At 37.6% G+C, this 27,120-nt stretch overlaps 1 protein-coding gene across 3 annotated transcripts in view; it reads right to left on the bottom strand.

The window, feature by feature from the left end:
* Nucleotides 1-27,120, bottom strand: part of ANO4 (anoctamin 4) — a 325,972-nt gene that overhangs the window by 198,078 nt on the left and 100,774 nt on the right. Inside the window, exons 2-3 of one of the 3 annotated variants that reach the window (XM_023185625.2) lie at nucleotides 22,507-22,701; nucleotides 1,864-1,968 (exon numbers count right to left, since the gene is read on the bottom strand). In XM_023185625.2, the coding sequence (XP_023041393.1) occupies nucleotides 1,864-1,968; nucleotides 22,507-22,561 (160 nt within the window). In that variant the 5' untranslated portion in view covers nucleotides 22,562-22,701. Of the gene's footprint in view, nucleotides 1-1,863; nucleotides 1,969-22,506; nucleotides 22,702-27,120 lie in introns of those variants that run through there. The other 2 variants (XM_023185780.1, XM_023185703.2) reach the window with 2 other exon arrangements.

The following is a 27,120-nucleotide window of genomic DNA, read 5'->3' as shown; positions in this document are numbered from 1 at the left end:
CGCCAAAATCAACAAATGGGATATAACTAAAGAGCTTCTGTATGGCAAAAGAAACTACCATCAGAGTGAAGAGGCAACCTACAGAGTGGGAGAAAATTTCTGCAATCTACCCATCTGACAAAGGGCTAATATCCAGAACCTACCTTTGTAGGTAGGTACAAAGGTAGGTAGGTAAATTTGTTTTTCTTGTAAAACAAATTTACAAGAAAAAAACAACCCCATCAAAAAGTGGGCAAAGGATATGAACAGACACTTCTCAAAATAAGACATTTATGCAGTCAACAGACACATGAAAAAATGCCCATCATCATTGGCCAGCAGAGAAATGCAAATCAAAACCACAATGAGATACCATCTAATACCAGTTAGAATGGCAATCATTAAAAAGTCAGGAAACAACAGATGCTGGAGAGGATGTGAAGAAATAGGAACACTTTTACACTGTTGGTGGGAGTGTAAATTAGTTCAACCATTGTGGAAGACAGTCTGGCAATTCCTCAAGCATCTAGAACTAGAAATACCATTTGACCCAGCCATCCAATTACTGGGCATATACCCAAAGGATTATAAATCATGCTACTATAAAGATACATGCACATGTATGTTTATTGTGGCACTATTCACAATAGCAAAGACTTGGAACCAACCCAAATATCCGTCAATGATAGACTGGATTAAGAAAATGTGGCACATATACACCATGGAATAATATGCAGCCATAAAAAATGATGAGTTCATGCCCTTTGCAGGGACTTGGATGAAGCTGGAAGCCATCACTCTTAGCAAATGATCACAAGGATGGAAAAGCAAACACCGCATGTTCTCATTCATAGGTGGGAAATGAACAATGAGATCATTTGGACACAGAGCAGGGAACATTACACACAGGGGCCTGTCGTGGGCATCGGGGGATGGTGGAGGGATAGCATTAGGAGGCATATCTAATATAAATGATGAGTTGATGGGTGCAGCAAACCAACATGGCACATGTATACCTATGTATCAAACCTGTACATTGTGCACATGTACACTAGAACTTAAAGTATAATAATAATAATAAAAGAAAATGCAGTGTCCCAAAACTAGAATTATGAAAAAAATGCAATGGTTGTTTATGCAATGTTCTTCACATCAAAGTCCCTCAAATCCCACGAGATAAATTATTTGATCTTAAAAGAGGAGCTTCATCATCTAGAATTAGGGCTCTGATAACGAAATATCAACGGTAATGACTTAGTATGAGACACCGCATCACCCATCCTCAGTGCTAAATATTTAACTTGAGTAAATGTGTTGATTCTGATAAAATTCTGAGTGAAAGCTATAAAACAGAAGTAAAATACTCAAAGAAGAGCAAACATTGATTACTCAAAATGCTTAGAAAATGAGGGTTCACTTCTTGCATGCAGCCAATCATCAATGACTCCAGATACTCATTTTGCAGAAGTAGTTCCTGATTTCACTTTGCTCCATCAACATTTCCCTCTTATGACTTCCATTTGAGCAGAGGAATTGTATTTTGGTTTCTTAAAGGTTTTTCTTTGATTATGATTAATCAAGAAATCTAAAAATTTACAATACTTCAAGGTTTACTATTATAACATGAAATACAATATGCAGAATTGAAAATTCCGCTATAGCTTTTGAAAAATTCCACTATTATGTGATTTAATTTCACAAATTAAATCTCACTTTCACTATCTCTTCTAGTCTCAAAATTATATTGCACAGTATCTCTTTCAAGACATCATTTTGTTAATATTTTTTAAAGCTTGGCATCTAAGGTTTCTAGTTTATTACCCCTCCCAAGTATTATAATAGTTTCTTCTCTCACGGAGAATTTAAAATTTGAGTGAAACTTACTTTCTTGTATTGCATTAAGAATCTCTGAAAAGTCCACATCACTCTTTGGCCCGTCAGGTAGTATTTGCATATCCAGCTGGTAGCCTTGCAAATCCACACCTCCTTCTAGAGAAATGAAAGATATTCATGGAGTTTGCACTGGTTATCAGAGAGTCTGTCATTAGTGTCCCAAGGAGAAGCTATGTCAAAATCCAAAGTGAACAGCTGGCTGGTTTGCCAATGATCCTCCTTCTTAGACAAAGGGCTTTAAAAAAAAAAAAAAAGGAACATACACAAGCCATTTGCATTGTATGGGACCAAAAAGTTTCACTTGTATTTCCAATGCAAAAATAAGGCAACTAGTTTTTTACAAGGATACATACTTCATAGTATTTACTGATAATTCCCTAGGTAAAAAAAATAGAACATAGCCTCTACCTAAGGGTATTTAAAATTATTTTCAGCTTCCACATGGATTAAATGTGACATTAACACAAACACTTTAAGATATCATCTTATTATAATAATTCATTCTTAAGTATGGAAATTAAACCTCCCTGATTCATCATTTATTTTTCAACTGTATCCGAATTTGAAAATGTATTCTATGAAGCAATTAAGCCTCTTGTTCTAGGTTTGTCTGATATATTTTTGGCATGTCCTAAAGAAAGAAAGTTTTTATGCTGTACCATACACCTACAGAACATTTAAGGAAGTCAAAGAAACCAAGTTACCAAAAAGTAGCTTTATCATAAACAATAAACCTTCTAAACCTTCTAAAAGCTTCTTAAAGTAATCAGTAAGAATCTCTCCAATTTGAGGAGTCGGCCAGGGCTAAAAAGTCAGTGCTAAAATAAACAGCCTGATGCCTAAAACAGAACATGCCCTAGCTTCCAGTTTTTTTGTAGAAATAATCCTCTCTTAAGCCTAGGAGGTATATTCAGCCTTATACAAAGTTTCAGTTACATTCCTAAAGCTCAAGAATAAGATAACTCACAGCCTCACACAAATGCTTATTCTAGGAATAAAACACCTAAAGGTAATTTAATATTCTATTATAGTTAACAGAAAACAAGCCTTGGGAGGGCAGGGACTTTGTCTGCATGCTATAACCCAAGCACTTAGAACAGGACCTAGCACAAAGTATATTCTCAACAAAGTAGATTCTCAGGCTGAACGAATGAATGAGGCTATGCAGTAATTACAAAACCAAAACAGTAGAGCTAAGAGCAAAGCTATAAGCTCAGATTCTGGAGTCAGAGAGACCAACGTTGAAATTCTTATTAGGTAATGCTAAACCTCTCTAAATTTTAGTTTCCTCCTTTATGAAACACGGATGACGATAACAGCCTCGCAGAGCAGCCACGAGTATTAAATGAGATAATGCACAAAAACCTTAGTTGTCACGTAGTCAGCACTCAATAAATAGCAGCCACAGGTATTACTATTGTCATCCATAATAATAAGCAACACTGCATTTATATAGAGACAGACTACGTATTGAACAACATGAATAATGAAAATGAAGTCATAAGTCCGTTCCTTGAGACCCCAGTATGCATTTCGGTGACTGTCAGGAACTGTTGTTTAACATTCCAGTCACAGCAGTGAACTTTTCAGATGCACTAATGCAGCTGCCTCACTGCAAAGTCTGAAGCTACCTATGAGAGAGTTGCTTAGGACAGACAAACATGCCTTCCTGCTGGTCCAGAATTAAAATGGGTTATTTGCCTTTTTCTTCCATGGCCAGTTACTTCAAATGGGTAAAGAAAAGTTCTGATGCTTTTCAGTCTCATCTAGGGCTAGTCAGCTTTGTTCTATTTGATGGCCAAAGACCTCATAATTACAACAATGACAAGAAAAATAACAAGAATATTCAATATCACCCTGGCTCTGCGCTATGTACTTTATGGTATCATTTAGTCTTTAATCTTGAAAAGAAGGTGCGATGCAATGGAGTAATTTGCCCAAAGTCACACAGCTACTAAAGTGTAAAGATGTAATCACAATCCATGCTTTTCACTAGTCTTTAAAATCACCCATATCCAAGCAGTCACAAACACAGGCTATTGGAGATAAGAGAACTGGATTTGCCAAATAAATCCAACATAATCCAATAAAATGATCCTGTGTTCTAATACTTCAGATCAAGACAAAACCCATTACATAAGCTAAAAAAAAAGTGACTTCCTAAATAGAAACCCAATAGTCAGGGGCTCATAAACTCAGGTAGAAGTAGCTATGACTACTAGATAACTAGAATTTTTAATAACAAAGATTACAAAAACCTCTGATAATTTTTTTAAACGTGAGAGGACAGTATAGAAGTATAAGACACAAAAGAAGCACCATAAAGGAGGCATATAGGTCTTTAAATTCTGTCTTCAAAGAATATTTAATGATGTGGGAAAATGCTTGTTTATAATGAAAAAGTGAGGAAAACCAATATAAAAATATAGATAGATTAGATAGATACATAGATAGGTAGGTAGGTACATAGATAGATAGATACATACATACATACATACATACATACATACATACATAGGCAGAGACATGTCCCAAGTACAGTCATGTCTCACTTAACGATAGGATACCTTCTGAGAAATGCATCGGTAGGAGATTTCACCATTGTGCAAACATTGTAGAGTGTACTTACACAAACCTAGTTGGTATAGCCTACCACATACTTAGATTACATGGTGTAGCCTATTGCTCCTAAGCTACAAACCTGTACAGCATGTTACTGTAGTGAATACAGTTACCTAATACAGTTACCTACTGTAACTGTAATACAATGGTATTTGAATATCTAAACATAGAAAAGGTACAGTGAAAATAGAGTATGAAAGATAAAAAATGGTCTCTCTGTATAGGGCACTTACCATGAATGGAGCTTGCAGGAATGGAAGTTGCTCTGAATGAGTCATTGAGTGGTGAGTGAATGTGAAGGCCTAAAATACTATCGCACATTACTAGACTTTATAAACACTGTACACTTAGGCTACATTAAATTTATTTTAAAATGTTTCTTTCTTCAATAATAAATTAATCTTACGGTAAGTTTTTACTTTGTAACCTTTTAGATTTTTTTTAACTTTTGACTCTTTTGTGATAACACTAAGCCTAAAACACAAATGCATTTTATAGCTCCAAAAAAATTTTTTTCTTTATATCCTTATTCTGTAAATGTTTTACTATGTTTTAAACTTAAAAACTTTTTAAAAACTCTTTTTGTGAGAAATGAAGATACAAACACACACATTAGCCCAGGCCTACACAAGGTCAGGATTATCAATATCACTTGTTCCACTGGAACGTCTTAGAGGCAATAACATGAATGGAGCTCTCACCTCCCGTGATATAAATGCTCTCTTCCGGAATACCTCCTAAAGGACCTGCCTGAGGCTATCTTACAGTTAACTTTTTTTTTAAAATCAGTAAAAGGAGTATACTTTAAAATAACAATAAAAAGTAGAGTATATAAGCCAGTAACATAGTAGTTTATTATTACTGTCAAGTATTATATACTGTAAATAATTGTATGTGCTATATTTTTATACAACTGGCAGCACAGTAGGTTTGTTTACACCAGAATCACCACAAACATGTGAGTAACGTATTGCACAGCTGCGCTATCACTAGGCGACAGGAATTTTTCAGCTCCAGTATAATCTTATTGGGACCACCATGGTTTATGTGGTCCATTACTGATGAAAAAGTCATCATGCAGTGCATGACTGCATACTAAAAAACATACCCATTTATATGACTAGAAAAATATAACAGGAAGAAAATACTCAAAATAGGTACAGAAGTTATCTCTCAGCTATGAAATTATGGGTAGATTTTGTTTTATACTTTAGCTTTTTTATGGTTTTCACAATGAGAATACAAATTTTTTTTGAGACAAAGTCTCACTTTATCACCTAGGCTGGAGTGCAGTGTTGTGAACACAGCTTACTGCAACCTCAACCTCCTAGGCTCGAGCAATTTTCCCACCTCAGCTCCAAGCAGCCAAGGGCTACAGGTGCACACCACCATGCCTGGCTAATTTTGGTATTTTGTATAGAGACAGGGTTTTTCCATGTTTCCCAGGCTGATTTTAAACTCTTGACCACAAGTGATCCGCCTGCCTCAGCCTGCTGGGATTACAGGCGTGAATCATTGCACCTGCCCTTAGTATAAAACATTTTATAACTTTAAAGACTTGTAAAAATTCAAGAGTGGGATAGCAGAGGTTAATAATTATTTAGAGTTCAGGATTTACGACTGAAAACAAAGATTGCAGATATTAAACCGTAGATGGTAAATATCCAATTTCATATAACAGATTTTCTAAATTCATGTAATTTTTTATTTTTGCAATTAATTATTATTATTTTTTTTTTTTTTTTTTTTTTTTTGGAGACGGAGTCTTGCTCTGTCACCCAGGCTGGAGTACAGTGGCGTGATCTTGGCTCACTGCAAGCTCCGCCTCCCGGGTTCACGCCATTCTCTTGCCTCAGCCTCCTGAGTAGCTGGGACTATAGGCACCCGCCACTGCGCCCGGCTAACTTTTTGTATTTTTAGTAGAGCCGGGGTTTCACCATGTTAGCCAGGATGGTCTTGATCTCCCGACCTCGTGATCTGCCTGCCTTGGCCTTCCAAAGTGCTGGGATTACAGGCGTGAGCCACCGCGCCTGGCCATGTAATTTTTTAAAATGTGTAAACCAAATAGCTTCAAAATGCAACATTCTCTTCATGCTAAATATTATGATCACACATAGAATCCCCCAAATATAAGGTATTTTTCTGTCTCTGCTCTAGAAGAAATACAGAATACTCTTTCATAGAGTATAATGTAATGGTCTGGAACTTCTGACAATAAGCTGTTCATTAAGTCTAACACCACAAAGGAGAGGGAGCTGTAAAACAAGGACTTTTGTAAGCTTTCCTAAATGGAGAGTGATCAGTGTATCAATGCATCTTCAAAGACGACAATCTCCACCTTTAACTTAGAATGCCCAAGTGAAAGAGACTAAATGACTTCAGTGTAGAAAAATGTACTATGTCTACTTTGTACTTCTGATTTTATTTATTTATTGTTACTCATATAGCTTTTTGTTATGATTGTTAAAAAACTAAGAATCTGAGTTCTTTGCCATAGCCACAGATATCTTGGACTTCGGGTCAGAACACAAAGATTTGAAAAACTAGGCAAGATGGTAAAGATACTATTCTCTTGCCTCAGCCTCCTGAGTAGCTGGGACTACAGGCACCCGCCACCGCGCCCAGCTAACTTTTTGTATTTTTCAAACTGAAGATTCTTTAAAATACAGCCCCACTGGGCATCAGGAATTAACATGCAATTAAGTACAATCCTAAGGAAACTAAACAAATAAATTAAAGAGGGAAGTTAAGAAGATCCCTAAAGATGTGGAAACACATTGAACAATTAAAAAAAAAACCAAGAATAGCTACAAAATCCATGTGATCTCCATTTTGTCTCTAAGTTTCCCCATATGTTACAGATAGAAGTGATTATACTCAATACTTAATTGTGATTCTGTAACCTTGGTAACAGCACTTACATTTAATAAAAAGTCGTTAGCTGGACAAGCAATATTTTAAAAATTCATTCTGTACCTAGCTTACAGTTAGGTATTATTTTATTTATTTATTTATTTATTTATTTATTTATTTATTTATTTATTTTTAGACAGTCACACTCTGTCACCCAGACTGGAGTTCAATGATTCAACTGCAGCTCACTGCACCCTCAATCTCCAGGGCACCAAAGCACTTTTATACAAGAGAAACAACAACAACAAAAATGAGTTCCAAACATAAGTTTCTTGATTAGCAAATATGTCACATAGCTCTTTATATTTTGAACTCACATAGCTGTTTATATTTTGTCTTTTCTACCGTATATGTTTTCTATGAAAAATGAGGTAAAGTACCTAGCATAGTATGAAGCAGACAAAGAAAATGTAAGTTCCTAGGTTTTCCATATCTAGATTTCTTCCTCATTGCTAGCACCCTCAACTACACAGTAACACATTGAAGCCTGGGATCAAACTGCATCCCCGTTTTATCTCCTATAAAACCTAGAACAAGGCCTTGAACATATTAGTTGTTCAGTTAATGCTCTTTCACTGCAATTTCATATTATGAATAACAATAATGAATATAAACTAAAAAGATCCAATTTTTTTAGTCTACAATTTAAAGAATCTCCATAGGTTATCAGTAGATTACTGTGAAAGACATATTATAGATCATAACTTTTTGCCGTTACAGTAAAATCTTGTTAAATTTTATCTAATAATAAACAAAATCTCAAAGTACCAAAGGGCTTACAATAAAAATCAATAGCTACCCTTTTTGCAATCCCTATTCTTTTCCTCAGTGGAAACAGGACTTTTAAGAGTCTCTGTTGGATCCTTTTATGTGTGTGTCCCACTGTTGCATGATTTTCCAATGTTATATACTATATATGGTTTTTCTGCTGTGACACACGACAATATAACTTACATTACTGCCACTCTCCACTTACCCTCCACTCACTCACCAAATCACTATTCTTGGTAATTTCATTAGATTGCCTTAGTTTAGTTACTTTAAATAAATCATTTAAAATTCCTTTCCTTGTTCAATCAATTATAGACATATCTCATACGTGTAAATTAACACAAGTGATCAAAAAAGGAGATACTGGCACTAAACTAACCCGGATTTGAATGCTACTTTTATGTGACCTTCACTCATTAAATAATAAACTCAATAAGCCTTATCTTTCTCATTGAAAATATGGGAAACTAAAATTTTTTGGAGGCTTTAGTATAAATTGTAGACATTATACACAAATAATTTGGCCCATCATGTTAGATCAAGGTGCTTCACTACAAATTTTATATGATATTCATTCTCTGCAAAATGAGGGACTATTCCAGGTTTGGGGACTAGGCTAAATAAAAACAATTCCACTTTAAAAATCTTGTAATTTGGGACTTAGAATAGTTACTTCATATTGAAACCAAAATAAAGGAAAGTCTGACAAATCAGTTCTTACCCTCCCCATGTCACAGAAAAGATAGGGAGTGTGTAAAGTAGACTTAAGAGGATAAATGATATTTTCTATAATAACTTCATAATAACTGTTGCTAGAGCTGAGCTTCTGTCTACATTCTATTTATACTCTACAAATAAAAATTGGTAGTTCCTGTCCTGAGAGGTGTATTTAATACAAATCCTCAAACACAGCATTTTTTAATAGAATAAGTAGCAGTGATATTTCAAAACTTGAGCTACATATCTAAAATAAATCCTCACATGTAATATTTTTGGACCTAAGAGGCTGCAAAGACCCCATTTTCTAAACGGGGAGTTTTGTATTGAACTCCCCATAGGTGAATTCTGCATTCCTATGACAATGTTAAGATGGAGAACAGTGTCAAGAAAGGAGGAAGGGCTGGGTATGGTGGCTCACACCTGTAACCCCAGAGCTGCAGGAGGCTGAGCCAGGAGGACTGCATGAGACCAGAAGTTCAAGACCTACCTGAGCAATATAGCAAGACCTCCATCTCTAAAAAAATAAAATAAAATTAGCTGGGCATATTGGTGCATACTTGTAATCCCGTCTACTTGGGAGACTGAAGTGGGAGGATCACTTGAGCCCAGGAGTTTGAGGCTGAAGTGAGCTACGATCATGCCACCGCACTCCAGCCTAGGTAACAGAGTCCTGTCTCTTAAAAAAATAAAAATAAAAAAGAAAGGAGGGAGGTCCATTCTGTCCTTACAGACTTTGCTGGCATCAGCCAGTGTTCAAGATAAGTCTTTGAAGAAGAGAGTAAGGAAATGAGTTCAGCTCTTCTGGAGAATCTGAAATTGGAAACCATAGATTTACATGCAGGAAATGCTACTGGTTCTGAAAAAAAAAGTTCCATCTTTTTTTTTTTAACATTATTTGTACTACTTACCAAAATCCTTTTTTTGTGTGTGGCATAAACTAAAAAAGATTCACAATAGAAGATGCTTCGTAAGTGTAACAAATATACATGTCATTTTATTAGTATTGTGTACAACTATAAATCTGATTATGTTGTAAGTTCATTCTTTTACAGAAGAAAGCTTGGCTCATATTAACAGGACTAAACATATTGATTCACTCACACTAGTCACTATAAGGCTAAAGCTATTCCTTCAAATGATTAATGCTAAGTAGTCCTAATGGCCAAGTTCTTTACTGGGTCCTGATGGGAGAACCACATTTGGCTAACAGTAGGCAGATATTTCTGAGGTCTAAAAAAGGAAATAATAATTCTACTGCTTTGGCCAGTAATGGCTTTCCTTTGGCAGAATTGCTTCCATGTTTTCCAGGATTGGTAGGATCATGATCTCCTGAGTTATAATGCATCCCTTCACTAAAAGTTCCCAAGACGGCCTGGAACTCAGAATTGCAAGGCTTCGAACAGCAGGAAGGATTGGTGAATCACATAGGCAGAATTCTGTGGTATCTCCCAATTTCCTAGATGCTGAGGTCTGTTGTGACGACAAGGACTCTTGCAGATGAGAAGAGACAAACTCAGCGTTATAGAACAGAAACGGTGCAATTTTCAGCCTCCCTAAATGTTGTTAACTCTTTTGTCTTGAATGGTAAGTCTTCATACATAAAGGGCTTGAGATGAATGTGAGAAGGAATATTGCCCTTGCAAAACGACAATCTTCAAAAAAGCTAGGACTCCGCCCCTCTTGTGCATCAGCCTGTCAGCTCAAACTCAGACAATCAACCCCAGTAAAAGCCCACTATTAACTGACTATCCACCATGGAAGGGCTTAGGTTTTAAATCTCAACTCTACTAGTTATAGTTGTATGATCCTGAGCTAAATGGTTAAAGCATCCCATCCTATCTTCAGTGGATATATTCCAAGACCCCCAGTGGATATCTGAAACTGTCGATAGTACTGAACCCTATATATATATATCTATATCTATATATAGATATATAGATATAGATATAGATATATAGATATATAGATATAGATATGTGGGTGTGTGTATATATATGCTTTTTTCCTATACATACATACCTATAATAAAATTTAATCTTTAAATTAGGAACAATAAGAGATTGACAACAATAACTAATAACAAAATAGAACAATTATAACAATAATGGTAAAATAGAACAATTTCTCTCTGTCTTTCTCTCAGAATTCTTATTGTAACTGAAATGATGAAAAACAAAGTTATGGATAAGGGGCATATTGCTGTACTTAAATCTCTGCAAGTTTCTAAAATATAAACTTATTTGAAACAGCCTCAGGCAGAAGAAGCAGTTTTAAATTCCACAAAACACAATGCTCTTTTCCAGAAATTAATCATTTGCTTTTCTTTGTGGCTGCCTTTTTATGGCTCTTCTTCATTCACTTTCTGTGTTCAAAAGGTTGTAAAATGATTTTTCAGAAAATTCCCTCTAAATTCATCCTATAGATCAAAATGTGTATGTATATGTCCCTCAGTAAAATGAAAAGCAAATGCAAATAAGAGAAGAATGTGGTATGTATTTTTAGAAAAAAAAATAATTTTGTTACTCAGCAAATGATAGCAAGGAACACAGATACAAATGCCCACATTTGCCAAGGACCAAAATAGCTTGTTTTCCTAAGCACCCCCACCTATTGACTAAACTCACATCACACATCTAAAAAAACCCACTTAAAGAGGAAGAGATTCAAATGAAGGATAATTAGAGTGTTATTTCTAAACCACAGCACTAACTGTTCTGAAAGCCACCACATTCACCTTCAATGCAATGAGAAATAAAACAGAAGTCCAAAGCAGCCCTTGCCACTTTTTCCATACAATTTTATCTTCCAGCCACCCCTAAAATCCATTCACAAATAGGAAGACTGATTATCTCATCCATGCTTCAGTTATGTTCAAGAGAGCAGCCAGGTTCCTTAGATCCTATAAGCAAACCTCAGCCACACTTCTCAATAAAGTGTCTATTTTCAGAAAAGGGGATAGAAAGCCCCCAAAATTTCACTCTCAACTAACACTCATCTTCAAGAAAAAAAGTTGACAACATGGAAAAAAACACCCAGAATAACTTTTTTTTTTTTTTTTTGAGATGGAGTCTCGCTGTCACCCAGGCTGGAGTGCAGTGTTACAATCTCAGCTCACTGCCACCTCTGTCTCCCAGATTCAAGAGATTCTCCTGCCTCAGCATTTTTTTTTTTTCTTTTTTCTTTTTGACAGAGTCTTGCTCTGTTAACCGGGCTGGAGTGCAGTGGCGCGATCTCGGCTCACTGCAACCTCTACCTCCCAGGTTCAAGCGATTCTCCTGCCTCAGCCTCCCTAGTAGCTGGGATTACAAGCCTGCACTACAATGTCTGGTTAATTTATGTATTTTTAGTAAACACGGGGTTTCACCATGTTGGCCAGGCTGGTCTCAAACTCCTGACCTCAGGTGATCTGCCCACCTCAGCCTCCCAAAGTGCTGGGATTATAGGCATGAGCCACTGCGTCCAGCCCCATAAGAAATTAAATACCTGCGTTTTAGTCGGGGTCTGTCAATTGCTAATTTTGTACTTTTGAGTTAGTAACTTCACTTCCTGTGCCATAGTAAAATAGGCGTAATTCCACCTCACAGGCTGCTATGAGGATTAAATGAAGTGCAGGAGAAAAATTTGTGAAAGCCCTTTGGAAACAACAGAATTATTAAGTAAATGTAGGGTTGTAGTAACATGATTGTTATCATTCTAAAGATTGGCCATATATTTATCTTTTCCTTATTTTTGTTTCCCTAAAGCATGAATTTATCTAGACTCTTGGCAGAACTAGGGACAAGTCTCTCTTGGCTGTCCTTCTTCTTTTAAAAGTCTCTCCTTAATGGCCCTCTCCTCTCCCTCTTCCCACAGCCTCTGGTACTACTCTTTAAAGGGAGAAACAGGAGATGGTCTGTTCCCTAACTTGAGACCAGGCCTTGACATTGGTTCCAGAAAGTAATCTTTGAAACTCAGGGAAATAGGAATGAATTTTATTATAACAGAATCACAAAAAAGGGAGGATGAAAAAACAAAAGTCCAGAGCATAGTAGACCAAAAAGAGAAGCTACCAAGTGGAACATCACTTACACTGAAAGAAATAATAAACTGTGAAGGTGATTACACATGCATTCAACAGAATCTAACTGATCCCTTCTTCAGTATGGTTTTCTTATGCTAAGGCTTGAGCTACTGCAGGGTTTTTAATTTAAATTTTCTAAGGCTTTTTTATGCTAATTTACTAGAAATGTTTCTGCCAAGTTGTCTGAAGAAGAAAGTAATAGCACATTAAATGAGAGAATAAGAACACTTGAGCTAGAATCTTGCCTTCACCATTTACTGGCTGTATAACCTTAAGCAAGGTACTTACCCTTCTTCATGCCTTAGTTTCCCCACCCATAAAATAAGGAAAATAGCACAAGAATATTATAGGAATTAAATGAGATAATGAATAAAAATAGTTTAACAGTTTTTGAGGTTGGGAATATGGTAGTGAGCTTAACATACTGTAGCTATAATTTTATTATTATCAAACTATGCATTTAATGCCTAAGTATACAGACAGTACTAATCATTCTAGCCTTCTAGAAACAACAAAATCCTAATGTTTCTCTCCCGGAAAAATCAATGTATCCTAACATTTAAATACTAGATAGATTCATAGGGAACAATAATCATGCATAAATGCGGAAAGGGCCATAGGTTTTAAAAAGTGAGATAAAAAAAAACTGTATTAGAAATTACTTGGGAATGACACATATCAGCAAAACATTATTTTACAAATTCTAAATGAGACTAAAGGACATATTCTGTGATTAATGACACTTCTCTAGGATTGTATGATGGGCCTAACAGATAAAGAAAAAGCAATAGAAGAAGTATTTTAGATTTCAGAAAGCTTCCAATTCTATTTTATATCGCATAGTCATTAGCTGGGATAATTTGATCTATATCCACTAAGCTTTATAGTTTCAAACTAAAAAAAACCAAAATCAGTGCCTCTGTTTACTATGCTCTTGACTCTTAAATTATAGTCCCAAACCTAGTACTATTTACCACTTACATTATTGGTCCATAAAGGAAGCAGAAAACAATATTCATTAATTATGAGTGTCTAAAGGGTAAGGTCAAAATGAAATTGATAAACAGGAGAAAGAACTGAAACAATCAGTAGGAAAGAGAAACCATACAAATACGAGATGAAGATGAATGGCTTCTGTAATTTTACAGCATAATGGGAGACCATCTTTTTGGTATTCTAGCACAAATTAACTGGGAAACTGCTAAATGAAGTGGTGACTGAGATAACAAGGATTCTAGGGGCATAGGTACTTTCAGGGTTATGAATTTTGCTTATCATGATGGTGACAAGAAAAATGATTTCTTTATTTATCAACCATTTATTACTGAACACCAAGTATGTGCCAAAAATCAAACTGGACATTCTACACGAATTATTTAATTGCCACAATGAGGCTATGTAGGTTTGCCAGATAAAATACATTAAAACGCACAATGTCCTGCTAAATCTGAATTTCAAACAAACAATATAATTTTTTATTATGTGTGTCATATGCAATATTTGGGACATACTTTCAAAAATACTTGTTTATCTGAAATTTAAATTTAATTGGGAACACTGTATTTAATTTGGCAGCCCTAATACTATAAAGTAGGTATTAATTTCTTCATTTTACTGATGTATAAACTAAGATTCAGAGAAATTAAGTAATTTGTCCAAGGCTGTAATAGCCATCAGGTGACATATCTAGCTTTTAAACACTTAACGATAAAGCTTGCTTTCAGAACCAGTATAATGCACTGTTCCTATCATTATGCTCTTTCCTGCATCTAAATGGTCATGCCTCTTCCTCCTGTTGAAATCCTAGTTGGCCTTCAAAGTCAAATTGGTAGACCATGTGTCTTATGAGTCTTTCTAAATTCTCTTCAGCATAATAAGGTTATGCTCCCATAACCTTATTTATTTCTCTGTTCTAGCCCTTAATACAGTTTGACTTCTATCATAGCAGCTTAAGCACATGTCCCTGTAGCGGGCATTCTTCCACATAGAGTTGTTTCCTAACATCACCTCTACTTCCTTTTGGTGAAGTCCCTCTCCCTCACTGTGTGTAGTCAAGGTGGCAAAAGAAATCAAGGGGTCCTACCCTCCCACGATGAAGGCTGAAGGGAGAGGTCTTCTGTTCTATCATTTGTCTCATGACTGTCTATCCAACCAAGGGAAAGGTGCACAGCCAATAGAACTGTCCTCCTAAATCTTCAAAACATGAGCCAAACGATGCAAAACTAGAAAAACTGGTAAGAATTCAGTCATTCCAGATCGTCAAATGGAAGATATTCTAGTCTAATCAAATAGTTATTCTTGATTTCTCTATTCCTTTTCCAAGGCTGGCTCTTTAGGTTTTCCATCCACATTCTTCAAATTTAAATTCCTTCTTTGGATTAAATGATTAGTTTCTCTTGTTGGTTACAAACAACCCTGATTGATTGCCTCTTGGACATGACTGAGAGCCTTAAGACCCATATTTAATAGAGTTCTGCACCATTTCAAAATGCTCCAAGGAGGGCATCTTCCCAATAAATGCTTGTTAGTAAACAGTAGGCACTCAGAAATGTTTGTAAACTCAAAGGGGGATAAACAAACTGAAATTGTTCAGGCAGATGGAACAGAAAATCTACAAGACTCCCAAATTCTCTCTTTTTGTACTTAGTAACCAGTCTGAGTGGGCCTTAGAGAGCACTTTGGGAACAGGGATTATTAACTTTGTAAAAAATAGATGGATGACTTAATAGGCCTCAATATGACTAAATTGCCCAAGCTGCTTCTAAGATCTATGACTCACTGCAAATAAGAAACTCAGTTTGAGAGCACTTCCATAATCTCCCAACAGAGAACTATGATGCATTTGTGCAAGTACACTAAAAATAAATGGAATGGAACTGAAATCATATGCTACCTTGCCAGAATAATATAAGTTTTAAAAATACTTTTTTAAATAACAAGTTTCTAATTGTAACTTAATATATTTTTTCTTAATTATAATTCTAGGCTAGAGGATTGGCTTTATTTATATTTTCAACCAATACTCGACATATGTAGGGTTTAAGGATCTATGATAAAATGATAGGTAGATAAGTAAAGTGATTTTTTTGTTTTGTTTTGTTTTTGATTTTTTTTGAGGTGGAGTTTCACTTTTGTTGCCCAGGCTGGAGTGCAGTGGTGCGATCTTGGCACACCACAACCTCCGCCTCCTGAGTTCAAGCGATTCTCCTGCCTCAGTCTCCCGAGTAGCTGGGATTACAGGCATGCACCACCACGCCCAGCTAATTTTGTATTCTTATTAAAGACAGGGTTTCTCCATGTTGGTTAGGCTGGTCTCGAACTCCCGACCTCAGGTGATCCACCTGCCTTGGCCTCCCAAAGTGCTGGGATTACAGGTGTGAGCCACCATACCTGTCCAAGTGATGTATTTTTAAGGTGAGGGAAGATACTTGAGATATTAAGTCACAATGTGGGCTGAATTAGCCCACGTTGATAAAACACCATTAGGATATATCTCAATAACATTTATTTAATTGTATTATAGTAATATCAATACAGGATATCAATTAAAGGAAAGGAAAGACTGAATCTACACTGCCTGCATTTGACTTTAACCGAATACTCAATTCTGGGCACTACATTTTCAAAGAGATAGCAATGAAACAAGAATATTTCTAAGAGCAGAGAAGGTGCAATGGTAAAGAAGTTGAATGTCATGTCATTCAAAGAAGCACTGAACACACTAGGAAATGTTTCACCTGGAAAATAGCTAGGGATGAGTTTTTTAAACAACTGAAGGATTGTCATATGAAAGAAGAGTAAGATTTATGCCATATAACTTCAAAGTGCTAACCTGTATCTGGTGAGCAGAACAGATTTTGACAAACAACATATAATCATTTATTAAGAACCTACTAGGGATAATGTTAGGAGTGACAGAAGATGCAAAGATGAATTGAGGAGAGTTCCAGCCTTCTGGGAGAACTATAAGACCATAGAAACAGATGGACTTTGATAAGGCTTCGAAGTTCTGTGGAAGCGTGGGGAAGTAGGGGAACAATTCTGACTATAAGATCTAGAAAGCTTCTTGGAGGAAGCAGAATTTAGCTTACATTTTGAGGAATGAGAGGGGTTAGCAGACATTTATTAGGGGAAGGGATATTCCAAGATGAGAGAGGAGCTTGAGCAATGGCAAAGAAATGGAAGAGTAAAAGCCTACTTGAGAAATAGTAAAAGGGCTGTGGATGGCTGAAGCTGAATAATATGGATAATGACAGTGTAAAGTGAGATAAGCCTGGAAAAGTAGGGAGAGGGTAACTTGGAGAGGGCTTGAAAAGCTGGGCTCACAAGGCTGCATTTTCTTCTGGATAGCCCATAATAATTTTAAGAATAGGAGGGCTGATACTAATTATCTTCTCTGGAGGAGAACCTTGGTGTTGTCTGGAAAATTAAATAAGAGAGAACCACTGAAGACAATTGTCCAACATCTAAAACCTTCCACTGGACTCTCCAGAATTCTCTGAACATCACCAATCTCTTCTCAGATTGCCCCATTCACCTTCTTGCTCTAAGGAAAACCTGGATCTTCCCAGAGGTCACGCTTCCCTGTGGCTCTTTCACTTAGAACTGTTTTTCTCCAATAGCCCTGGCACCAACACCTCTGAAGGAGGATTTCTTGAGTCTCAAATCCACCTTCAGACATTCTTCTTCCCTCTTGCCTAAACACCTTCAGCCTTGAATCTCAGGTTGTTATATTACATCATCTTCTACCCTTTATCTTTGTACTCTCCTGCTACCTGCCAGATCACATTCCCTTATTTCTCAGTAAAGTTAACGACTGGCCTATCATTCTTCCCAAAACTACCCAATTCTTAACTCAATCCTTTTCACATCCTGGTCTCTCAGTCCCTAGGAATTTTTTCATTCAGTGATCTTGCCCTCTACCCTTTACAGTTTCTTATTTTGTACCTTGGCCTAAGCCTTGTCATTATCAGTAACAGCATTTTGTGTTGATATTACTATAATAAAATTAAATTAATGTTATTAAGATATGTGCCACCATATTAGTGCCACACATTCCATTCTCTCATCACCTCTCTTATCCTTCCAGATCCTCCTTCTATTACCCTAATCCCCACACTTTTTTGAACCCTCTGGAAACTTCAACCGATTGATCCTACCAACTTTTCATTGTACTTCATTCCCTTGATATCTTGTACTCTCTTTACCAAATCACAAAATGAATCACTATCATCACTCCCTTCCATGCACCTTCAATTCCCTTTCTCTCTTTCCTACTTCCTTTCCACACTCCTGTTCAAATCCAACACACCGCCAACTCTATGTCTTTACTCATGCAGCTATACAAAATTAAAAGCTACACAATGATGATAACTAGTCCTACTTTAGTTTCATGACGATGAATCTCAAATCCTCTTTAATGTAAGTTGGCAAACATATTTTCCCTCTCCATATCTTTCTTTCTCTCTCTCTTTCTCCCTGTGGCTCCATTCTCATTCTCAGAGATGACCTTGCTTCTCACATTAAAGATAAAGCTGACAACATAGGAAAAAAACTTATTAGACCCTCAGCATACCTGCCAATATCTACATACTCCTCCTTCCCACCAGTTATCACAGATAAACTATCCATGGTCCTGTTGTGCATAGCTCTCAACCTCTCACTGATGCCCACATCACAAATTTTCCCCTCTCTCAAACACCATAAATTATCTGCTGGAGAGCTGCTATTTTTAAAAGAAACTCTTGACCTTACTTCTCCTCCAGCTGCTGCCCTATTTCTTCACTACACTTCATAGCAAAACTGCTCAAAAAAGTTGCCTATATTCAGAGCATCTAATTTATATCCTCTCATCTCCCCTAAATCCACTTCAATCAAGGTTTCATCCCCACCACTCCACTAAAACGGCTCTTAACAAAATTACCATTGACCTCCACTTTACTAAAATCAATGACTAATTCTCAGTCCTCATCTTATTTGACTTTCAACAACATTTAACCTAGAAAACCATTATTCTCTTTTTGATTAACTTCTGTGATTTCTGAGATGTGGCACTTCTGGGTTTTCTCCATCTTTGCTGGTGGTTCTTTCTTAGCCTTCTTTACTGGTGGTTCATGTCCTCTTTGACCCTTTATTATTGGAGTGTCCCAGATCTCAGCCCTTGATGCTCTCCCTTCTACATTTATACTTCTTCCCTTGGTCATCTCTTTCAATCTCATGTCTTTAAATAGCACTTATATGTCAACAACTATTAGTTTTATATCTCTTTCACAGACCAATCATCTTTCAAACTCCAGACAGGGAGGTCAAACTACCACCCACAATATCTTGCCAGCTCTCAATATCAAACTTCTGCACCTTTGCACTCAAACCCACCAAATTTGCTTCTCTTGCAGCCTTCTCCATCTCAGCTGATTTTACTCAGGCCAAAAAAACTTTTCAGTCATCCTTTGCTCTTCTTTCTCTCTTACCCTACATCCAATCCATTAGGATTTAAAATACATCCAGCTTTAAAATATATCCAGACTCTAAATTCTCATCATCACTTCTGCCTTTCCTAGTCAGAGCTACCATCATTTCTCCACTGGATCATTCTGGAGGCCTCCTATCTGACCTTTCTCCTTTTATCCTCTCCTCCTATAATCTACTCTCCCCATAGTCTATATTACATCCTGTTAAAATATAAATCAAATTATGGAATTCTTCTGCTCAAAACCCTGTAAGAGCTTCCCTTCACATAGGGCTCAAAGCCCCTACAATGGCCTATAAGGTCCTGCCCGATCTAGTCCCTACGACCTCACTGAGATGATTCCCCACCTCACTCACTCCACTTCAAGTTTAGGAGCCTCCATACTGTTCTTCAAACCACCAGACTCACCCTTACCCTACAAGCTGTCCACTAACTGTCCCTCTGCTGGAATGAGGTTGCTTAGACATCCACATGGCTGTCTCAGAAACTTCTAGTCAGTGATTATACATCTTCATGACTCAGCCTACCCTGATCACCATGTTTAATATTGCAACATACTACCCTCTTCCCCTACTTTTTCTTTTATCCATAATACTTATCCTTTCCCTAAACACTATATATTACATATGGCTTATATATAACTATAATATAGACTACACAGTTGGTCAATTTAATATATTTATTTATTATCTCTTGCAGCTGCTATGTGAACTCCCCAAGGGCAGGGACTTTTGTCTGCTTTGTTTACTGATGTAAATCAGGTACTTGTTGAAAGAAAGGCAGGCAGAAAAATTCAGAAGCTATTATAGTAGTCTAAAACACAGCTAATGAAGGTGTTGTTCAGCTCTACCCTACAAATATTTCTTGGGAGTACAAAGATAAATAATCCAGAATCCCTGCCCTTAAAGATCTTTCAGTGGACACATAGACAAGTAATTTCGACATGTTCAAAGATAACAGGGCAAAACCAGGGCATCCTGGGAAGAAAGAACAGCAGGAGCAAAGGTTGGGAGGCATGAAACAGCATCACATATTTAGAGAAGTGAAAGCACATTGATATAATCAGATGTGATGGTCTATTTGATGAGCCAACTTGGCCAGGCTACAGTCTCCAGTTATTCAATGAATACTAATCTAGTGTTGCTGTGAAGGTGTCTTGTAGATGCAATTAAAGTTCATAGTCAGTTGACTTCATGTAAAGGAGATTCTCCTTGATAATCCAGGTCAGTTGAAAAGCCTTAAAAGCAGAGCTGAAGCTTTTAAGAGCTGTGCCCAAGAGTTCCAGCCTGCCCTTGCAGATAGCCTGACCCATGAATTCAGACTTGCCTAGCCATCTCCCACAATGAAAGCCAATTCTTTGTAATTAATCTCTAGTACATACTATCTACTGGTTTTGCTTTTCTGATTGAACCCTGATTGACATACTATAGTAATAAAGCTTAAGGAAGATGAGGGCAAAAAATGAAGGGTAAAAAGCAGTAGGGGCCAGATCACAAAAGGCATTTGTTTTTAACATGCTAAGAGGTTTGAACTGGACCCTGTAATCAATAGAACAAGCACAGTAACTGATCAGGAGTAGAGATGAATCATTCTGGATTTGGTACGTCCTGGGAAAGGAGGCAAGAGGAGGAGAGAGATGCTGGAGTGGGAGAAACCAGGAAAGTTACATGTGAGAGAAATAAGAGGAGAACCCTAAGATTGTCATGGAAGCCAAGGGAACAGTGTTTGGGGAACAAGTGGGTTGTCCACCTTGGTCTGGTGCCTCAGGAAAGTCTGGCAAGCATATACTACATTGTGATAAAAGGAGGTCACTGAGGGCCTCAAAAGCAGCCAGGATGGAATGGAGAAGCTAGAAACCAGATTGTGTTGGTTGCTTTCGATACAATAGAGCAATCAAAAGTAAATTATAATTTCAGAAGTTTGGCTTGGAAGGGAGGAGGGCAAAGGGGCAGAAGAGGGAAAAGGATACAGTGTCAAATGATCAGAATGGCAGAAGCTTGAGCCTTTTCACAGACTGAGGGTAAACAGCTAGCAGCGTGGAGGGGTGAAAGAGACAAAAACAAGAGGACACATTCTCCTGACTAAAGGTCATGGGTGAAGGCTTGGTCAAAGACAGTAGGAGGCCCCTCATCTTCTGAAAACTGGAGGAAAGTGGGGAAGGATGTGTAAAGAGCAATACATTTGAAGAGAGGATAAGGGACTTCCAGTAATTCATGCCCAATGGCCCTGGTGTTTCTTGGTGGGTTAGGAAACAAGGTTACATGCTAAGAGAGAGAAGATGGGGTGACACGAGTAGAGATGGAGGCTTGGCTTCAGTAGGACATTACAGAGAGGAATCAGGATTGGGTGAGAGTTGTTCTAAATGACTTATGAATTCTCTCGCAATTGATGTTTCTATAAAGTCACTTTGCAGGAACACTGCCTTGGTCACTGATATTTCCTTGAACCTAAAACAATGCCTAGCACGTAGCTGGCACTCAATAAATATTTGTTCAATCAATGAATGAATACTCAAATGAGCTTTTCCCCCAAATGAGCACATAAAATGTTTTTACTTCCTCTAATGTAGAATCATTTTAATATTTTAAAGAGATCACAGATGCTTCCCAGAAGACTTAAAACAATATAATGACTCCAGTCTTCTCTCATGATCTCAGGAGGATGTGGACAAGCCAACACAGATAACCTAGGTTTCAAAGTGTGGGTGTTTTTTGGCTTGATTTTTTTCCTGAGCAATCTTAGAACAAATTATCAGGAAAAGAGCCAAATCTCTATTTTGTTTTATTATATAATGAGCTTTCCTGAACTGAGAAAGAGTTTAAGCACTCTGAGTTTCATTTAGATTCTACCACTGTGCACATAGCCTCAACCTTCTCTGATCCATCAAGCTCTCTCCCCTCTTATTTGTCTTGGTGATATTTACCACTGACTGAGGTGAAGAGAAGGGGAAATAAAACAAGACTCTTAACAAAAGCAAGCTTAGCTGAAAGTATGGCATAATTACATAATAAAAATATAAGGCAGGCTGTGGTCAGGTTGCTGCTGAAATGGGTCCCCGTTGAACTTCCCCATGCATCACCTGGGTGGAAGACTTTGGTTTTTCCATTAGTGATTCCAGAAGAGCTCGCCTCCATTTTTATTGACCTTCTGCCTGGTGGGAGTGAGGAATGCCTGACCACAGGCAGGCGACGACGTGATGCTGGGTGGCTTGCCACACTTCGCCGTTGATGGATTTGCAAACGCTTTTCAGCCCCATGAATAGATAAACTTAAACCTGGAATGAGAAATGGCACTATTAGACTTCAGAACGGCTAAAAGGCTGTTACGTTATTGTATGAAGTCCAGAGAACAGAAGCAATCATGTTTCAAATTCTTAAGGTATGCATCACTCAAAAGTAGACATCCTTAGTTGCCAAGACGAGACTGTTATGAATCGGGATCCAATCAGTCAAATCTGAAGATTCTTATAAAATTTCTTTCCAAAATGCTGGGAATATATGCACATATTTGGCATGCTGTTGCCAAAGCAATAGGGCTTAAGAACTACTGTTGGGGTATCTGGAATTTCAATAAAAATCAAGAACTTTCTCCACAAGATTCACAAGTCGTTGGCTGAACTCACATTTACACTCTTGATAACCTTAGAATTATATGCATCTTGAGAACTACTGTATTCAGAAATATTTCAAACATACCAAAAGCAAAACAAATAGTATAATGAACTCCATGTCCTCATCAACCAATGTCCACAAACATCAAGGCTTTTCTAATCCTTTTTCATCGATTCCACTCCCTTTGTTGTTGGTTTGCTTTTTAGATACTGGAGTATTTAAAGCAAATTCCAGACATCATGTCAATCTCCTCAAAAGTATTGATTACATCAGCTTATATAGATTACATCATTAATACGGACTCCATCTACTGATGCACATCAACTATATAAAGAAATACTGAGTTCAATGTGTATTTTTTAAAAACACTCATTGATCACCATTGGAGGTTCCTAAGATACCAACTCATTACTCAGAAAATTAATAAAGGGAATAAAGCAAGCATTTATCCTGCCTTTCCTTTACTAAGCATTTTTTATTAGTTGATGAGGGAAAGTTCTTCACTACAGAAGAATTCTTGCTAAGAAATACCAATAAAAAAGAGAATTAAAAATTATTTTAGAGCTACAATAAGAAGTCTACTAAAAACCCAGAAACAAGGAAAATAACAACTCTGCTAAGAGGTAAACTGCAAAATCGACAGTCATAGGTCATGTCAAAGGTAAGAAAGGTCACCTTAAATTTTCCCAGGGGAAAAAGAGGATATGACCTGGGCCAATTTGTAAACTCTAGCAAATCTTAAGGAAGGATGACTCAAATCAGATTAGGGCTTGGTCAGCCAGGAAATCATTAAAACAAACAGTGTAATAAACATAGGCAGCGCTCATCTAAGAAATAGGCTAAGCTCAAGAATTCTAGTTGCACCACCAGACAGTCCTGACATACATGATTTTACTTTCCTTTATCCATTTAACTGCCCTCATTCCAACAGTACTCACCAGATAACCTACGGATTAGGATTTGGCTTCCAGTACAGGAAGAGAGTTTTCACACTAGTGTTCCTGTCTACCTGGCAGCCAGGGTTCTCAGTGTGAGCTAACAGATGGATGAATTGCTTGGTATGAGTCTGTCCCCAAGATGTTGTTTCTAAGCCCACAATGCTGTGAGCCTAAGCCTTGGTCTCAGGAGATTCACCTAGGTTAGGACTATCATGCTGGGTGGCCCCTTGGGAGATAGGCTGGCAAGCTGCCCCCGGGCAATGCATGCCCTACTCTGATGCTCAGGTGCCTAGGCAAGTATGAGCCTTCTACTCCCAGAGGTCTCTCTCCATAAGTAAGACAGACACCACAGCATCAACCATATGCATCATCCACATCATGGTGGAGTGGTTTTCTTCCACTCCACCATCCTCTGTGCCACTGGTGCATGTTCCCCATTTCCATGGAGGTACAAACTGAACCATCTGTAGACCCATCGAGACTCTAGAAGAATGCAAACAGATTTGTGGGTGACAGATGAAGGGAAGGGGAGAGACATTTTAAGTCAACATCAGATGACACATGCACTCTCAGTCTGCAAATATGAAATAGACTGCTCTCCTGAAAACATTTCTTCTTTTCCTTTTTGCAGAGGCTTATTGGGCTGAGGAGAACAGGATTCTGACTCAGCACAGCACTTTTAGCTTTTATATAACTTTTCTGAAGGAAGCACAAAATGACGTAAATGAGAATAGAAATTATATCATGGAAATAAATGGCATAGGTACTTGAAATTGTTTTTTTAAAATATAAGAATGTAGATCATAGCAAAAAAATGTTAAAAATAAAAAATAATTCAAGAATATTACCAGGAGAAGATAGCTATGAGGAAAATGGATATGTTACTTGGAAATTTGGAAGGAATCTTTAATGCCTGAGAAAAATCCATGCTCTTCCTCTAGGAATTAAAGGTCCTCAAAGTACAGATAAAGGGTCTAGCCTAAAAGAGCTCTCCTCACACAAGGGCTAAGTCAATGAAAGAAAGAGAGATTTGTAAATAAATAGCTAGTATGCAAGATAGAAAATATACTCCAAGCATTTGAAAATGTTAACATTTATAGAACATTCTGAAGTCCCATCTTTAGAAATGAATTGTCAGTCAATAAATTACATCATCCAATTTGTTCTTAGTCTAAAAATATTGTTGACACTATCTATTAAATGTCAGGCACTACACTAGATATTGATCATTATCCCATTAATGTATCATCACAACCATAAGAGCCTGAGAATTGGTACCTACATTTTACAAATGGGAAATCTGAGGCTCGAGAAGTTACCTGACCAAGGTCACGCAACAAAGTGAATAACTGATATTTTAACCTTGCCTTTTTCCACTATACCATGGAGTCTAATGGATTCAATACCAATATAAACACTCATGGTTTTAAGCCTGCAGTGGTTCTGAATAGTAACTTAACAGAAATCTATCCTGGGTGGGGGATAGATTGGAAGCACAGAATGTTGAGAGTTCTTTGGCCTAAGCTCTTAAAGAATCGTCTGCTTCTCCCCTCTCCCATGCTTGACCCATGGCATCATCTAGGCTGAAATGTCCTCCTGATTCTTGATCAGCTGTCAAAGACCTTAGTAAGAACTATCTAGAGCTGTACCTTCCCCTTGACACACTTCAGTTCCTCTGACCCACTACAGTCTCTAATCTTGCAATTAGCTCTTATCATGTAATGCTCTTGAACTCTCATTCATCTGCGAGTACATGGATGGTCCATTTCTCAAACGTTCAAGAGTCTCTAATGACAAAGGTCGCATTGTGCAGTCTTCTGATTCCTTCATCATCTCTGAACAAAGTACCTTCCATAGGGCAGGTGTAGGGCGATGATCCTCCTTCAGTCCCTTTTCCCTCTGCACTTTGCACGCTACATGGTGCAGACACCATGGACATAGACATGGTACAGTGGCAAAAGTCAGTCAAGGAAATAACACTGAGCACGCTTACCTGTGCAGCAAATTTTTCATTTAGCGCTTCTGGTTTTATTGTATCCTCACCATCTTTCGTAGGCTCCCTCAGGCCAGAAACTTAGCTGCCTTCCTCAGCCTCATCAGATAGCTTCCTCTCCAACTCAGCTGAGAAGATGGGGCCCAGGTGATGTAAAGTTTCTCATCTTCCTCCTTTCCATCTCAAATAATCATTACAAAAATACCTTTTCCTGTTGAGACACATCATCTACCTTACTTGATAAAAGACCCAAAGTCAGAACTTGGGAAACACACATCTTGGGGGATAAGGTGAGGTTAGTACAAAGTAGTGGCTAAAATGTGGATGCTGTAGCCAGAATTCTCAGCTCAAATCTTGGCCACACCATTTACTACCTATGTTACTTAATGCATTTATTTAAACTTTTACCTCAGTTTTTTCACCTGTAAAATGAGGTAACAACAATTCATACCTCATAGGGTTTTGTGAGAATTGAGTTTATATCTGCAGAGTGCTTACGGCAATGTCCAGCATAACGGGTGCTCAGTACAAGTTGGCTGCCATCATTAGCTTCTATCATATCAATGATTCTCCTCAATCTTCGTTTTTACCCATTAGGCTCTAGGCTCTAGCGTTTACACTATTGCCTCTGCTCATCTGTTTTTAAACTCTTGCTTTGGCTTTCGTTTTCATGACACTTAAGCTTCTTGCTACCTCTCCTTACCTTTTTAAACTCTTTCTGTTCCTGTTCCCAAAGGTGGGGTTAGTTCCCAAGGCCCAATTTAACAAATTACCACAACCAGGATGGGTTCAAACAGGATTTTATCATCTCAGTTCTGGAGGCCAGGTGTCTCACACCATAGTGTCAGCAGGGCTCTGTGCCACTGCTGTATGTTCCCTGTTTCCACAGAAGTACAAGCTGAACATCTGTACGCCCATTAAGACTCCAGAAAGGCAGACAGAAGCTGTGGGGAGAATCCATTCCTTGCCTCCTTCAGCTTCTCATTGGTGCCAGCATTCCTTGGTGTTCCTCACCTTGTGACAACATCACTCCAATCTCTATCTCTGTTATTATATCACCTTCTCAGTGTTTGTGTCTAATCTCCCTCTGCCTCTCTCTTATAAGGATGCTGGTTGTGACATTTAGGGACCACCTGGATAACTGAGGATAA

This window comes from Piliocolobus tephrosceles, chromosome 10, assembly GCF_002776525.5.
Source record: "Piliocolobus tephrosceles isolate RC106 chromosome 10, ASM277652v3, whole genome shotgun sequence".
Classification (NCBI taxonomy): domain Eukaryota; kingdom Metazoa; phylum Chordata; class Mammalia; order Primates; family Cercopithecidae; genus Piliocolobus; species Piliocolobus tephrosceles.
This window is presented reverse-complemented; position numbering and strand designations above follow the sequence as displayed.